Genomic DNA, 13,812 nt, shown 5'->3' with positions numbered 1-13,812 from the left:
GCCTGTGCTCCGCAATGGGAGAGGCCACAACAGTGAGAGGCCCACGTACCGCCAAAAGAAAAAACACCTATCACATCAGGACCTTCCTAAAGGCATCTGCTTGCTGCACCTCACTGCAGGTAACAGCCAATGTCTCAACCACAACCCACAAGTCCCTGTGGGAACTTCCCTGTCATCTCTCCAATCTCACCTCCTCTCACTCTCCCCCTCAGTCACTCCACTCTAACCACCCTGGCCTCCTTGTTCCTCCTCACCCCAGGACCTCTACACTGGCGTTCCTTCTGCCTGGAATGCTCTTTCCCCAGATACCTGGTTCCCTTACTCCTCTCTTTTAGGCTTTCGCTTATTGGTACCTTTCCAATGAGACCTTTTCTGCTCTATCTAACATTGCATCCCAACCCCACCCTCCTCACACACAAACACTCCCTTCCCTGCTTCAGTGTTCGCCATAGCAACACTTGTCTTCCTCCGGCTTATACCCTAGATGGTAGGGTATGTGCAGAGGCCGTTCTTCTCCCTGGAACATCCAGTCCACGTGCCTTCCAGGCCAGCTTCTTCTCATCATCAGGTGTCTGCTCAAACATTGTCTCCTTAGAGAGTCCTCCCTCCCACCCAGCCCATTACATTTTCATTCAGTCTTTACGGCACTTATCACAACCTGAAATTATACTGTTTATTAATTTACTAGTTCATCTTCTGCTCAAGCAGAAAGTGAGCACCACGAGGACAGGACTTTTGTCAGCTGTGTTCACTGCTGTATCCCCAGCTTGGCACCAGCCTTGGCAAAGGGTACAAGGGGCTCTTCAGAACCAGGTACAACTCTCTCCAAACAAACAACCCTTGCTCTGCTCTCAGAATGTTTTACTGACCGCAAAGATTGAAGGTGGGGTTGGGACCTGGTTCCCAGGGTAATCACTGCTGACAGGGGTCTTGGGCCCAGGTCAGCCCTAAGGTTCAAGGGGTCCCTAGGAGAAGGTGGTGGGAGCCAGGGCCCTGAGGGAGGCACTGCTATGCCCCAGGCATGGGTCATGGGGCTGGGCCAAGCCCACGTTTGATGCGTCTCTCTTCCTCTGTCTTCTGTCATCTGTCCTGGTCCTTATGCACTGGGAGTCTGAGTGTCCAGGAGCTCAGGCTTGGCGTCCAGGGTGGGAGGTGCAGGACCTTGGGCGAGGACCACAGCTATGTCAGGCCCTCCACAGATGATGGTGAAGGCTTGGGACTCCTCAGGTCCAGGGAGCTGGGCCGTCCCAGGCAAAGAAGTAGTAGAGATGGAGGACACAGGGGAATGAGGGGAGTGAGGGGAGGGAAGGAGGGAAGGAAAAAGTGGGGGCAGGGGGAGAAATGGTGAGGAACAGGGAGGTAGAGGTGGGAGGGGGGTGTCAGGAGACAGAGAGAGATATGGGCAAAGAGAGATGTGAGGAGAGAGATGTGAGAACCAGAGAGACATTCATGAGGGTATAAAGAGGTATGGGGAAACAGGGAGAGAGATGTGGGGGAAGAGAGACACAGAGAGACAGATATGGGGGGTGGGAGAAATGTAGGGGCAGGGAGACAGGGATATGGATATGGGGGATAAAGATGCAGATGAAGAGAGACATGGGAAGTGGGGAGATAGATGTGATGACAGAGACATGGGGGCAGAAAGACAAAGATGAATGTGGGAGAGAAGAGAGACATGGGAAGTGGGGAGATAGATGGGATGACAGAGACATAGGGGGCAGAAAGACAAAGATGAATGTGGGAGAGAAAGGAAGAGGTTGAGAGACAGGGATGGAATGGGGACAGGGGAGGCAGAGAGAGACACTGTCAGCCCAGGGGCCCTGGCAGGCTCCATGAAGAGCCGCAGGCCTGAGTCTGAGTTATGTCCTTGCCCCCACCCCCTCCCCCTCGTATGTCCCTCTTGTGCTCCAGCATGGTTCAGGCCACAGTCTCAAACATGAAGCCTCCGGGGACAGCCACTGCAGCTCTAGCTGACTGCTACTATCTGGGGATGTGAACCCAGTGCTGCTAGATTTGCTGAGCCTTCAGGAAAGACCAGAAAATATTTTACAGCATTACTGAGGCCAAAAGAATAACATCTGTGAGTCAGGCCCAACCCACTGGCTGTCAGGTTGAGACACCTTAGCTACAGAGGTACCTCAGGGGCTTTCTGAAACCCCCTCCCACCTCCCTTGTCCAGGCAGGAACAAGGGCCCTGGGACCTCAAGCTTGACCCTGGGGTTTTAAGCAGGAAAAAGGCCTGGTCGAATTTTGATTTTTAAAGACATGGTCCCCTTGGGAATTCCTTGGTGGTGCAGTGGTTAGGACTCTGTGCTTCCACTGCAGGGGGCATGGATTCGATCCCTGGTCGGGGAACTAAGACCTCACAAGCCGCGTGGTGTGGCCAAATAAAAAAAGACATGATCCCCTCCACTCCCCACGCCAGAAAATACTCAGCAGTAAAACATAGGGGCAAAAGGGCCTTAGATAGGGCCTGGGAGACTCTAGTATAGAGTTGCAAACTCAAGCTCTATAGGGGCCAGGCAGGGAGCTCTCCCACAGAGGAGCACAGGCCTCCTCTGGGGCCAGACACCTGGGTTTGAATCCTGGCTCTGCAACTTACTGACTGCCTGGCTTTGGGCAAGTTACTGGACCACTCTGTGCTTCAGTTTTTTCATATGGAAAATGGGGACAAGAGCAGTTTCAATATCAAGGTCATAGTGAGTTTTCAATAAGTTATTTACTCTGTGTCTAGAAGAGAGTAAGGGCTGCTTAAATATTATAATATTATTAATAAATGGAGCAGCCACTACTCAGCTCCCACCGATAGTTGCTTGGCATTGCCATACTGATTTTTTTCAAGCCAGAAATTTGGAAACACGGGTGAAATGTTCTGACTTTCAACTCTGGACTCTAGTTTAGCTGAAAGCACACCCACTGTGTGGGCCAGGCAGGGCACTCACCGCGCGCAGCCGGCCCCGGTGCGCCGGCGCCAGTAGGCTCTCCGCGCGCAGCTGCTTCGCCAGCTGTTCCAGAGCCCGCAGCCGCGCCTGGTGCCGCTCGTGGCGCCGCTGGAGCCTCCGCACCCGCCGCTGCAGCGCTCCCAGCGCCGCGCCCAGCCCGGGCCAGGGGTGCTGGGCCGACACTCCAGGGCGCGGCCCCGTGGGAACCGGCGGAAGCGGCAGGGGAGTCAGGAACACGGTGGCTGGGACCTCGGGGCCCCCGGATGCTGGCCCCAACACCACAAGCTGTACGGGGCCAGGGGCCGGGACGGCTGGACCAGGGGACAGGGACGTGGCCTCCTGCGGAGTTGGAGGCACGACTGGTTTCTCGGTGCTTCGGGAATTCGTCTGCCTCTGGAAGACAAGGCAAGGGATGGGGGATCGAGGACATCAGGGCCGGACTCCAAGGAAAATTCCTCAGGACTGGAGGGCTGAGAGTCAGCCTGCAGGAGGGACCTCCCTCAGAGGGGAGGGCGGGGGATCAGACTCCAGCAATGGGACTCTCCTGAGCTCACCTTGGCGGGCGGCGCTCCGGAGAAGATGGAGGGCACAGCATCCGGCCGCAGGTAGCGCACGCCCCAGCGCCACTGGAAGCAAGAGGGGGCGAAGTGCTCGCTGCACAGGTGCTGGTGGCAGCTAGGCACCCAGTGCTCACACCCCATGTGCCTCAGCCAGGCCTGCAGCCGGGGACCATCCTTCAGGGGGAACCTGCCGGGGGGCGGGGTCAGCGAGATCAGGTCCAACCCCACCCCTCCATGAGGATACGCACACCCAGAGGTCCCTGAGCTCCAAACCTCTGCCTCCCCTGGGCCAGAATCTGGCCCTGCCTCCCAACCAGGCTCTCAACCTCCTACTCACATCCAGTTCTTCAGGCTCCACCTTTTAAACACCCAGCATCAGCCCACCTCTCCCACCTCCGCTGACCCTCGCATCCAGCCTCCAGCCTCCCCTGGCTGGGTTTTTGCAACAGTCCCCTTCCTGGTCTCTTTACCCACTGTCACTCTCCCTTCCCCTCCAGTCTGTTCCTCCATATGAATCTCAGGAGGCAGTTTACAGAATTGGACAAATCTAGAATGTGGGAGATCCCATATTCATGGGGGTAGGGGTGGGATTATAGATTAAAAGAGATTTAAGAAACATCAGTCCAAAGGCAGATGTGGACTTTGTCTGCAACAAGCCATTCTGTAAAAAGACATTTTAATACAATTGGGGGAAACTGAGCATGAATTGGGTATTAGATGATTGTAAGAAGTTAATTTTGCTAGGTGTGATAATTATATTGGTTTAACCTTCTAAATAGTCATCTGTTGGAAAAATATTCTGAAATATTTATGGATAAAAGACCTAATGTCTGGAATTTACTTTAAAATACTGCATTAAAGATGTACCTGGGAGGAAGGTGGATGAAAAACATTAGCAAAATGTTGACAACTGGTGTAAATGAGTGATAGATGCACGAGGATTCATTTAAACAACTCTATTTTTTGTGTATGCTTGAAAACATGTTAAAAAGTTTTAAAACAACTTAACAACAACAAATAACCCGATTAAAAAATGGGCAAAGGACTTGAATAGACATTTCTCCAAAGAAGATGCAAATGGCCAACCAGCATATGAAAAGATGCTCAACATCATTTATCATCAGGAAAATGCCAAACAAAACCACAAGATATCACCTCATAACCATTAGAATGACGACTATACAAAAACAAACAAACACAAAATAACAAGTGTTGGCAAGGACGAGCAGAAACTGGAACCCTGTGCGCAGCTGGTGGGAATGTAAAATGGAGCAGCCTCTATGTACGGCTGTTCCTCAAAAAATTGAAAATAGAATTACCATATGATCCAACAATCCCTCTTCTGGATACACACCCCCTAAAAATTGAAAGCAGAGTCTCGAAGAGATATGCGCATACTCATGTGCATAATAGCATTATTTACAATAGCCAAAAGTGGGAAGAAACCCAAGGGTCCATCAACAAATGGATTAGCAAAAGGTGGTATATACATACAGTGAAATATTATTCAGCCTTAAAAAGGAAAGAAATTCTGACACATACTATAACATGGATGAATCTTGAGTACATTACGGTAAGTGAAATAAACCAGTCACAAAAAACCCAAATACTGTATGATTCCACTTATATGGGGTATCTAAAGTAGTCAAATTCAGAGAAACAGAAAGTAGAATGGTGGTTGCCAGGGGCTGGGGGGAGGGGGAGGGAAATTGGGAGTTCTTGTTCAATGGGTATAGAGTTTCAGTTTGGCAAGATGGAGAAGTTCTGGAGGGACTTCCCTGGTGGTGCAGTGGTTAAGAATCTGCCTACTGACGCAGGGGACATGGGTTCGATCCCTGGTCCAGGAAGATCCCACATGCCACGGAGCAACTAAGCACGTGCGCCACAGCTACTGAGCCTGCACTCTAGAGCCCACGAGCCACAACTACTGAGCCTGTACTCTAGAGCCCACGAGCCACAACTACTGAGCCTGTGTGCTACAACTACTGAAGTCCGTGTGCCTAGAGCCCGTGCTCTGCAACAAGAGAAGCCACTGCTCGCCGCAGCTAGAGAAATCCTGTGCATGGCAATGAAGACCCAATGCAGCCAAAAATAAATAAATAAATTTTTAAAAAAAAAAGAAAGAAAAAGTTCTGGAGATTGGTTGCTCAACAATGTGAACATGCTTAATACTACTGAATTTGAAGATGGTTAAGAGGGGAGATTTTATGTTATGTGTATTTTACCACAATTAAAAAATTTTTTAATTTTAAAGTTTTTTTTTTAATGAATTAAATAAAAGCTTTCCCAGTGGGAGTGGATAGGGATTATCTGATAAGGCACCCTCTACAGGCGCCCAACTACTTCTGTGTCCATAAGTAGTGCCACCCGTTAACTGGTGCCACTGTCCCCAACGTCTCTTTTTGCCCTCTTTTATAGCAATACACTTTCTATTTAGACCTTGGTTTAAGACTGTCCACAATAAAGACCTCATTTCCCAGCTTCATTTGCAGCTAGAGGTGGCCACATGATTAAGTTCTGGCCAGTTTGTTCTGTGCGAGCTGCCAGAAACTGTGAAACATTAAAGGTTTATTTTAAGCTGCTAAATGTTGGGATAGTTTGTTATGGAGCATTAGGTAACTAATACAGTCAGTCATCCACATCCCACCTTCACAATGCCTTCCATATCTGTGACTTTTTTTTTTTTTTTTTTGCAGTACGCGGGCCTCTCACCATTGTGGCCTCTCCCACTGCGGAGCACAGGCTCCGGATGCGCAAGCTCAGCGGCCATGGCTCACGGGCCCAGCCACTCTGCGGCATGTGGGATCTTCCCGGACCAGGGCACGAACCCGTGTCCCCTGCATCGGCAGGAGGACTCTCAACCACTGCGCCACCAGGGAAGCCCTGTGACATTATTTACTTAATATTTTTCTTAAAATTGACCAACTTAAGTATTAAATGAAGATACCTAAAAGAGAAACTTTAAACCACAATTGAAAATGGAATACCAGTATCAATTCCATAAATAGGAGTTAACCATAAAAACACCTGATACCTTTACTTGCTGAGGGCTATAAGGCCTGCTCTCTCTTTGTTAAAAAGGAAGAGTAAGGAGTGTTAGAGGGTGGGGGGCAATCCCATCCATAGGAGACAGGACAAATAAACTCAGGCATATGCACACAAAGAATACCATGCAGCTCTAAAATAGGCTGAAGGCACTGTATGAACTGATATGCTATTGTCAGGCATACATTATGTGAAAAAAGCAAGGTTCCAAATAGAGTATATCAGCTTTTCGTAATTGTGGCAGCCTGAATAACGGTCCCCCAAAAGACATCCATGTCCTAATCCCCAGAGCCTGTGAATATTGCATTTCATGACAAAAGATGTGATTAAGTTAAGGATCTTGAGATGGGTAAAATTATCCTCTACATCATCCGGGTTGGCCCTAAAAGCAGTTGCAAGTATTCTTTTAAGAGGGAAGCAGAAGAACATATTACCACAGATAAAAGAGGAGACGCAATGTGATGACAGAAGCAGAGATTGGAGTGATGTGGCCAGAAGCCAAGGAATGCCTGCGGACACCGGAAACTGGAAGATGCAAGGAACAGATTTTCTCCTAGAGCCTCCTGGGGAATGCAGCCCTGCTGACACCTTGATTTTTGGCCCAGTAAAACCAATCTGGATTGTGAGAGAATAATTCCTATTGTTTTAAGCCACCAGGAGTTTGTAACAGCAGCCATAGGAAACTAACAAAGTAATAAAGGGGGAAACAAGAACATATGTTCAGATTTGCTTGCATTTGCATAAAGAAACACTGGGAAAGACACATAAGAAAGTAAAGAGGCCACCAGTGGGTAGGAGGTGGATGGGATGGACAGAGGTTGTTGGTGGGGAGCAAAGGAAGGCTTCTCAGGCGAAAGGCAGACAGAGAGGGAAGTGGGGGATAGCTGGTGAATGAGGACAGAAGGGCTGACTCAGAGGAGAGTGTGGCATCCAAAGAGCAGAACCCCAGGGCACAGAGCCAGGAACTCTGGCCGATGCAGTTCCTTCACCCTCAATCTGAGATCCAAATGTTCTCACCAGCCTCCTTCTGCCTGGACACGAACATGAAATCCCTTGTACCAGCACTTCCCACCTACTCCTGGGCAGAGACTGCCAACTGATTACTCCACGTCCACTCTCTTCTTCTTCCTAACAAACTCCAACTTTTTTGAGGCCATAATGTGCCCTGTTAGACGACTGTCTCCCAGGTTCCTTTGCAGTAGGTGGGCCACGTAACTAAGTTCTGGCCATGTTGGGTGAGACATCTAGGATGGTACCTTAAATGTGAGAGGGTTCTCAAATGGAATCAGAAGCAGCTCAAGGCGCAAAGGAGGAAAGTAATATCATAGAAAACCTCTTCCTAATTTGGTCTTGGTTTTATTCTCTTTTGTTCCTCTAGATGGCAACATTTATGATAGGAAATGTCCCTCTCTAAAATTCTACCTTAAGTGCACAGCCAGTGTCCTCCTTTTTTTATAGAATATTTTAGTCTTGTTGGCCATTCTATCTACAGCACTGCTAAGAGTTCTTCTTTTCTTCCTTACTAACATAACTCAGAATGTCTTCAGGGTGGTTAACTGCCCATCCAAAGACTACATTTCCCAGGCTCCTTTGCAGTTTTTTGGGGGGTGACCAATGATGAAGAACCTACCGTTGGGTGGGATTTCTGAGGCTTTGTAAAGGGGACCAGCTCAGTTTAGAGTTGTGTCTCTTTTGCTCTTCATCCCTTCTCTTTTCTCCCTACCAGAAATGGTTGGGCATGATGGCTGAGGTACTTGGCAGCCACTGGATGGATATGAAAGATGGGACCCTCATCCCTGATGACTGTGGAACTGCCACACCAGTGCTCATCTGCCAACCTCTATACTTGCTTCATGTGAGAGAAAAATAAACCTTGCGGTAGACTGTATTATTGTTCAAGACATTTGCTGCCCTTCCCCACACGAAGATACACATTTCCACTCTACTGACCTGACGCTTGCCATAGACTTGCTGTGGCCAAAAAGTAAAAGTGATATGGGCCACTTCTAAGTATGCAATTTACCAGGAGCCATTGGGTGATTCTCCCCACTTTCTCTTTTCCCCCCTCCCACAAGACCACCAATATTCCAGGTAGGGGAGGCTCCTTCAGCCTGAATCCCCAATTAAGATACAGTAGAGAAGGGCCACAAATGGCCGACAAAGGACATTGGTGTGAGTGAGGAATAAACCTTTGTTGTGGTAAGCCACTGAGATTCTGTGAATTTGTTACTGTAGCATTACCTAACCACGCTGATTCCTATAGACCCCGTAATTTGGTAAAGCCATTATTATTTCAGGACTTTGTTACTGTCAGACAGATGCAATTCCTACCTGTGAGACACCTCCCCCTGCTATGAGAGATGACTGTCATTTGTTCCTGAAAGGGCCTAAATCACAACTAATGAATGTTTCCTTTGGCACCCAGGCAGGAATTTTGAGTTACTTCCTAGCAGCCACTTCCCTCAGTGTTTCACCTTGTTCCTTCCTAGCATCCATGCCCTCTCTTGAATCTCCTTTGGAGACTGCTCCTCACCAAACTCTTAGCTAAATGGCTTCTTCAAGAGTGACTCAGGGATGGACCTTGAGGTGGGAATGGGTCAGCCTGTGTGAGGAACAGCCTGGCAGCCACTGGTGGGGTTTAAACAACACAGGCATGAACTGATTTTTATACGGTCGCCTGGCTGCTATGCACAGTTCTCACTGTTCTCCTTATTATTATGTGTGAAGCACTTAGAACACTTACCTGGCATACAGTAAGTGCTCTTTAACCAAGTTATTATTGTCATCGCTGTAAGGGAAGCAAGTGTAGAAGTAGGGAGACCAGCAAGCATCTATCACAGCGTCTCATTAAGAAATGATGGGGACTTCCCTGGCGGTCCAATGGGTAAGACTCTGCGCTCCCAATGCAGGGGGCCCGGGTTCGACCCCTGGTCAGGGAACTAGATCCCACATGCATGCCACAATTAGGAAGTCCACATGCTGCAACTAAGAAGTCCGCGTGCCACAACTAAAGATCCCACATGCCACAACTAAATATCCCGCATGCTGCAACTAAGACCCAGCACAGCCAAAATAAATAAATAAAGAAAGAAATATTAAAAAAGAAAGAAAGAAAGAAAGAAATGATGGCAGCCTGGGCTATGCTGTGACAGCAGAGGTGATAAGAAGTGGTCAGACTAGGAATGTGGTGGGTTTTCTTTCTTTCCTTATTTCCTAATAGTTTAGTGAGGATTCTGCCATTTGCATTTATAACTGTATTGCCAAGGAGTTAGGGCTTTTGTTGTGATTGCTGCAGGATGGGACTGTTTTGGAGGGTAGAGTCAAAGGATGGATTAATGGACTAGATTGGGGGCAGTGGTGCTGAAGAAGAGAAAGGATCAACTTGTGTCCTCAGTTCTTCAATGATTGACCCCGCACCTATCCATGAGCTCTGTCAGGGCAGGAACAAGATCTGTCAGGGTCCTTTGTGTCCAGCAGGAGCTTACTTACTACAGGAGACACTCGGAGTTGCTGACTTAATAAACGATGTCAGAGTGATATATATTAAAAAGCAAGTCTGGACATACTGATTTAGGTTCAAAGACTCCTCTGCCCTCCTCCTCCCCTGAACCAGGGTCCCTCTAGGGATAGCTGGGACATAGCATTCTGAGTTTCCTGAGGAGCCCACCTGAAATGCATTCATCGAATTCATCCAACAAATATTTACTGAGCACCCACTACATGCCAGGCACTGTTCTAGGTGGTGGGGACACAACAGGGAATAAGACAGAAAAACATCCCTGCCTTCATGGAGCTGACATTCTAGTGGAGGAGCCAATAAATGAATATATCAAATATGTGGTATGCCAGAAAGTGGTAAATGTTAAAGGGAAAAATAAAGCAGGAGGCGAATAGGGAGAATATGTATGTACGGGAGAGGGTTATCATTTTACAGAGTGGTGGTCATAAAGGGAAGATCTTTCCAGGCAGAGGGAACAGCACAGGCTGTTCAGAACAGGGAAAGGCCCTGGGGCAACACTGTGCCTGGCATGCTAGAGGAACATCGAATAAGCCAGTGACACTGGAGCGGAGTTAAGTAAGGGGCAGGAGGGAGGAGATGAGGTCAGACAGAGAGTGGGGACCCAGCTCCTGTAGGGCTTTGTAGACCTGTTCTCTGCCTGCTCCAGCCTCACCTTCTTGTCTTTACAGAGTCAGGTGGGAGCTGGGGAGGGGATCTGAGCCCTGAACAGACTGTGGGAGCAGGTTGACAAATGGAGAGGCTACTAAAATAGTGCAGTCATGCAGTCGGGAGGTGACACTGGCCAACACCAGGGTGGGGGCAAGGAAGGGGGTTAGAAGTGGTAAATTCTTTTTTTTTTGTTTTTTGTTTTTTTGTTTGTTTGTTTTTTGCGGTACGAAGGCCTTTCATTGTTGTGGCCTCTCCCGTTGTGGAGCACAGGCTCCAGACGCACGGGCTCAGCGGCCATGGCTCACTAGCCCAGCCGCTCCGCGGCATGTGCGATCTTCCCAGACCGGGACACGAACCTGTGTCCCCTGCATTGGCAGGAGAATTCTCAACCACTGCGCCACCAGGGAAGCCCAGAAGTGGTAAATTCTTGATAGACTTTGAAGGGAGAGCCAACAGGATTTGCTAATGGACTGGATGAGGAAATGTGTCCTGGCCAACTTAGACTAAGGCCACCAGGGACAAACATGTAGTCTAGGGAAGTCACGTTTATTTACCACAGCAATAAGGGAACTGTACACCAGAGATACTGTGGGGAGTTTCATCAAACAGAGGAAAATAATTATTATTTGGGTTTGGTGAATAGGTGAAATTTAGGTGAAATGTAAGTGAAACAGTGTTTGGATAGGCTCAAAGCAAAGCAGAACTGTGTGTAAAGGGATCAATATCAGACCTGGATTACAAAGTAGACCCAGGGTCCGTCTCCTTGGAAGCAATGAAGTTTGGATAGATGAGGAATACTGTGTCCAGAAACCCCTTACCTGAAGCTCTGCACCTGGACTGTAAATCAAGGTTGCTTCTCTGTGTCAAAGTGACTCAACTTCTCCAAACCTTAAGTAAGATGTTTCATTCTTACTGATGTAATTTCAAACAGCAGTTTGTGATGGCCTACGATTTTAGAGAACAAAGCTTCCTAGTAAGAAAGCAGCAGTCACTCAAAAGAAGGGGAGTTTTGGGCTTCCCTGGTGGCGCAGTGGTTGAGAGTCCCCCTGCCGATGCAGGGGACACATGTTCGCGCCCCGGTCCGGGAGGATCCCACATGCTGCGGAACGGCTGGGCCCTTGAGCCATGGCCGCTGAGCCTGCGCGTCCGGAGCCTGTGCTCCGCAACGGGAGCGGCCACAACAGTGAGAGGCCCGCGTACCGCAAAAAAAAAAAAAAAAAAAAAAAAAAAGAAGGGGAGTTTTGTCACTTTACATCTGCAACACGTCCCTGAGAAAAATACAGAAAATTTCTTTTCCTATTAACTCTTCAGCTAGCTTTTCCCGTGTCTGTCATTCCAGCCAAATAAATGAGAGCAGGTTTTTTGTTATTGGGTTTTTTTTGTTTTACAGTTCAAGCTAATTTTTACTTTCTCAAGTGTGAGAAAAGAGAAGAAGTAAAGATGACTCTAAGGGTTTCTAGCCTGAAAGACGGTAAGGATGGAAAGCTATTAACTAGGATAATAAAGGATATGGGAGGTTTTAGGAGAGACAAAATCAGGAGCTTGGTTTCGGATGTTTTGAGTTTGAGATGCCTCAAATCCGTGGGGATGGCGAGTGGGCAACTGTAGGCTCTTTCTGAGCCTGGACCAACCTCACTTCTGTCTTCACGGCCCTCCCATTCCTCCGCTCGCCCCGTTCACTACCTGCAGTTAATCGTCTACCCCTGCTGTTTCACACATCTGCACCTTTACATGTGCGGTGTCTACTGTTAGTGAAACACTGGGAACACGGTCTCTTCAACCTGCTAACCCTGCTTCCAGACACCGGCAAGATGGACTAGGTCCCCCGCCCTGCTGCATTTACCCTCGGGCCCGCCCCCACAGGGCCCCGCCTCCCTGCAAGGCCCGCCCCTCGCTTGTGCTCACTTGTAGAAGCTCACCGGGCGGTTGTCCGCGCCCAGTTGGCCCGCATTGTTGGAGCAGTTCGGAGCCCGGCAGTACTTGGGCATGGCTGTCCAACCCAACTGGCTTTTGCTCGGTCTGAAGTCGCACTTTGGTCCTCGCCGGACGCCGCAGAACCCCGCCCCGCCCGCACGCTTGCAGCGTGCCTGACGTAAGGGGCCTCGTCACGTGCCTGCGTACTGCGCGCCAGGCCGTGTTACCACAGCTACGACCTCATCGCGTGGCAAATGGAGACAAGCGAGAATGTCTGCGCAAAGCCGGCTCTTAGCCACCCGGACCTCATCACATGATGGGGGAGAGGTGGAGTCAAGGCGTTTCTGAGTCTGCGCCAACTCTTCAGTCTATTTCGGCTCCACCCTACGCTTACATCCGGGCGACTGCCACTGCGCGGATAGTCGCCCTTGGGTGAGGGTGGGGGGGCAGCAAAAAGCGAGGCGAGGAGGCTTTGGCATTAGCTTCGTAAAAGTTAAAACCTGATATTTATTGAATGATGAAAACACAGACGGGATTTAAAAAAAACTCCACAACGCTCGATCAAGTATCAAGCTGAGGAGCCGTGGCTCCACCCTGCCAGAACCTCCGCTCCGAATCTTAGCTCTCATTGGTCAAAAGCGCCGCCTGGCAACCCTGAGATTGGCCAGACCGGCAGCCGGCCGCGTCCAATGGGCGGCGGCGCCGGCTTTCCCGCGGCCGTTCGCTGTTCGGTGGCAGTTGAGGAGTGTAACGGTCGCCGGGCTCCGGAGTGACGATGGCGGCCTTGGGGCCCGGAGGCTACGCGCGGAACGATGCAGTCGAGAAGTTGCCATCCATCATGGCGGGAGTTCCGGCGCGGAGGGCCCAGTCCTCCCCGCCCCCCGTTCTACCGCTCTGCCTCCGGCGGCGGACGAGACTCTCGGCGGCGCCCGAGGACACGGTGCAGAACCGGGTGAGGAGCTGCTTGCCTTGCCCATCTCAGTTCCAGGTTCCCCTGGGTCTCCCTTGGTCCCGCCCTTAGATCTTTGGCCCCGCCTCTCAGCCCCCGGTTGGTACCCCCTCTAGTTGCTCTCTGACCCGACTAGTCCTCTAAACCCCGCCCCCTTAGCCAAGGCTCATCCCACTGCCCTGTCTCCTCCTCTCTCGGGTAGTGCCCGTCGTTCCTACTCCCACCTCGCAAACC

At 49.8% G+C, this 13,812-nt stretch overlaps 2 protein-coding genes across 9 annotated transcripts in view; one reads left to right on the top strand and one right to left on the bottom strand.

Annotated features, from left to right (window-relative positions):
• Positions 1-659: 659 nt before the first annotated feature.
• On the bottom strand, positions 660-13,593 carry THAP8 (THAP domain containing 8). 2 transcript variants are annotated; one of them, XM_060129668.1, is made up of 4 exons: positions 12,621-13,593; positions 3,497-3,689; positions 2,943-3,335; positions 660-1,237 (listed from the first exon to the last, which is right to left on the bottom strand). In XM_060129668.1, exons 1-4 carry the CDS (start codon positions 12,701-12,703, stop codon positions 1,097-1,099), a joined length of 810 nt encoding a protein of 269 aa, XP_059985651.1. In that variant the 5' UTR covers positions 12,704-13,593; the 3' UTR covers positions 660-1,096. The 2 variants fall into 2 exon arrangements, with proteins under 2 accessions (XP_059985651.1, XP_059985652.1); XM_060129669.1 differs by having other exon boundaries at positions 12,635-13,593.
• The window catches only part of WDR62 (WD repeat domain 62), a 46,139-nt gene continuing 45,026 nt past the window's right edge, over positions 12,700-13,812 (top strand). For 2 of the 7 annotated variants that reach the window (XM_060129663.1, XM_060129664.1), the window contains exon 1: positions 12,727-13,581. In XM_060129663.1, coding sequence (XP_059985646.1) covers positions 13,405-13,581 — 177 coding nt within the window. In that variant the 5' untranslated portion in view covers positions 12,727-13,404. Of the gene's footprint in view, positions 13,582-13,812 lie in introns of all 7 variants that reach the window. The other 5 variants (XM_060129661.1, XM_060129662.1, XM_060129666.1 and 2 more) reach the window with 3 other exon arrangements.

Source organism: Lagenorhynchus albirostris, chromosome 19, assembly GCF_949774975.1.
Source record: "Lagenorhynchus albirostris chromosome 19, mLagAlb1.1, whole genome shotgun sequence".
Classification (NCBI taxonomy): Eukaryota; Metazoa; Chordata; class Mammalia; order Artiodactyla; family Delphinidae; genus Lagenorhynchus; species Lagenorhynchus albirostris.
The sequence above is the reverse complement of the archived record's forward strand: the minus strand, read 5'-3'. Positions and strand labels throughout refer to the sequence as shown.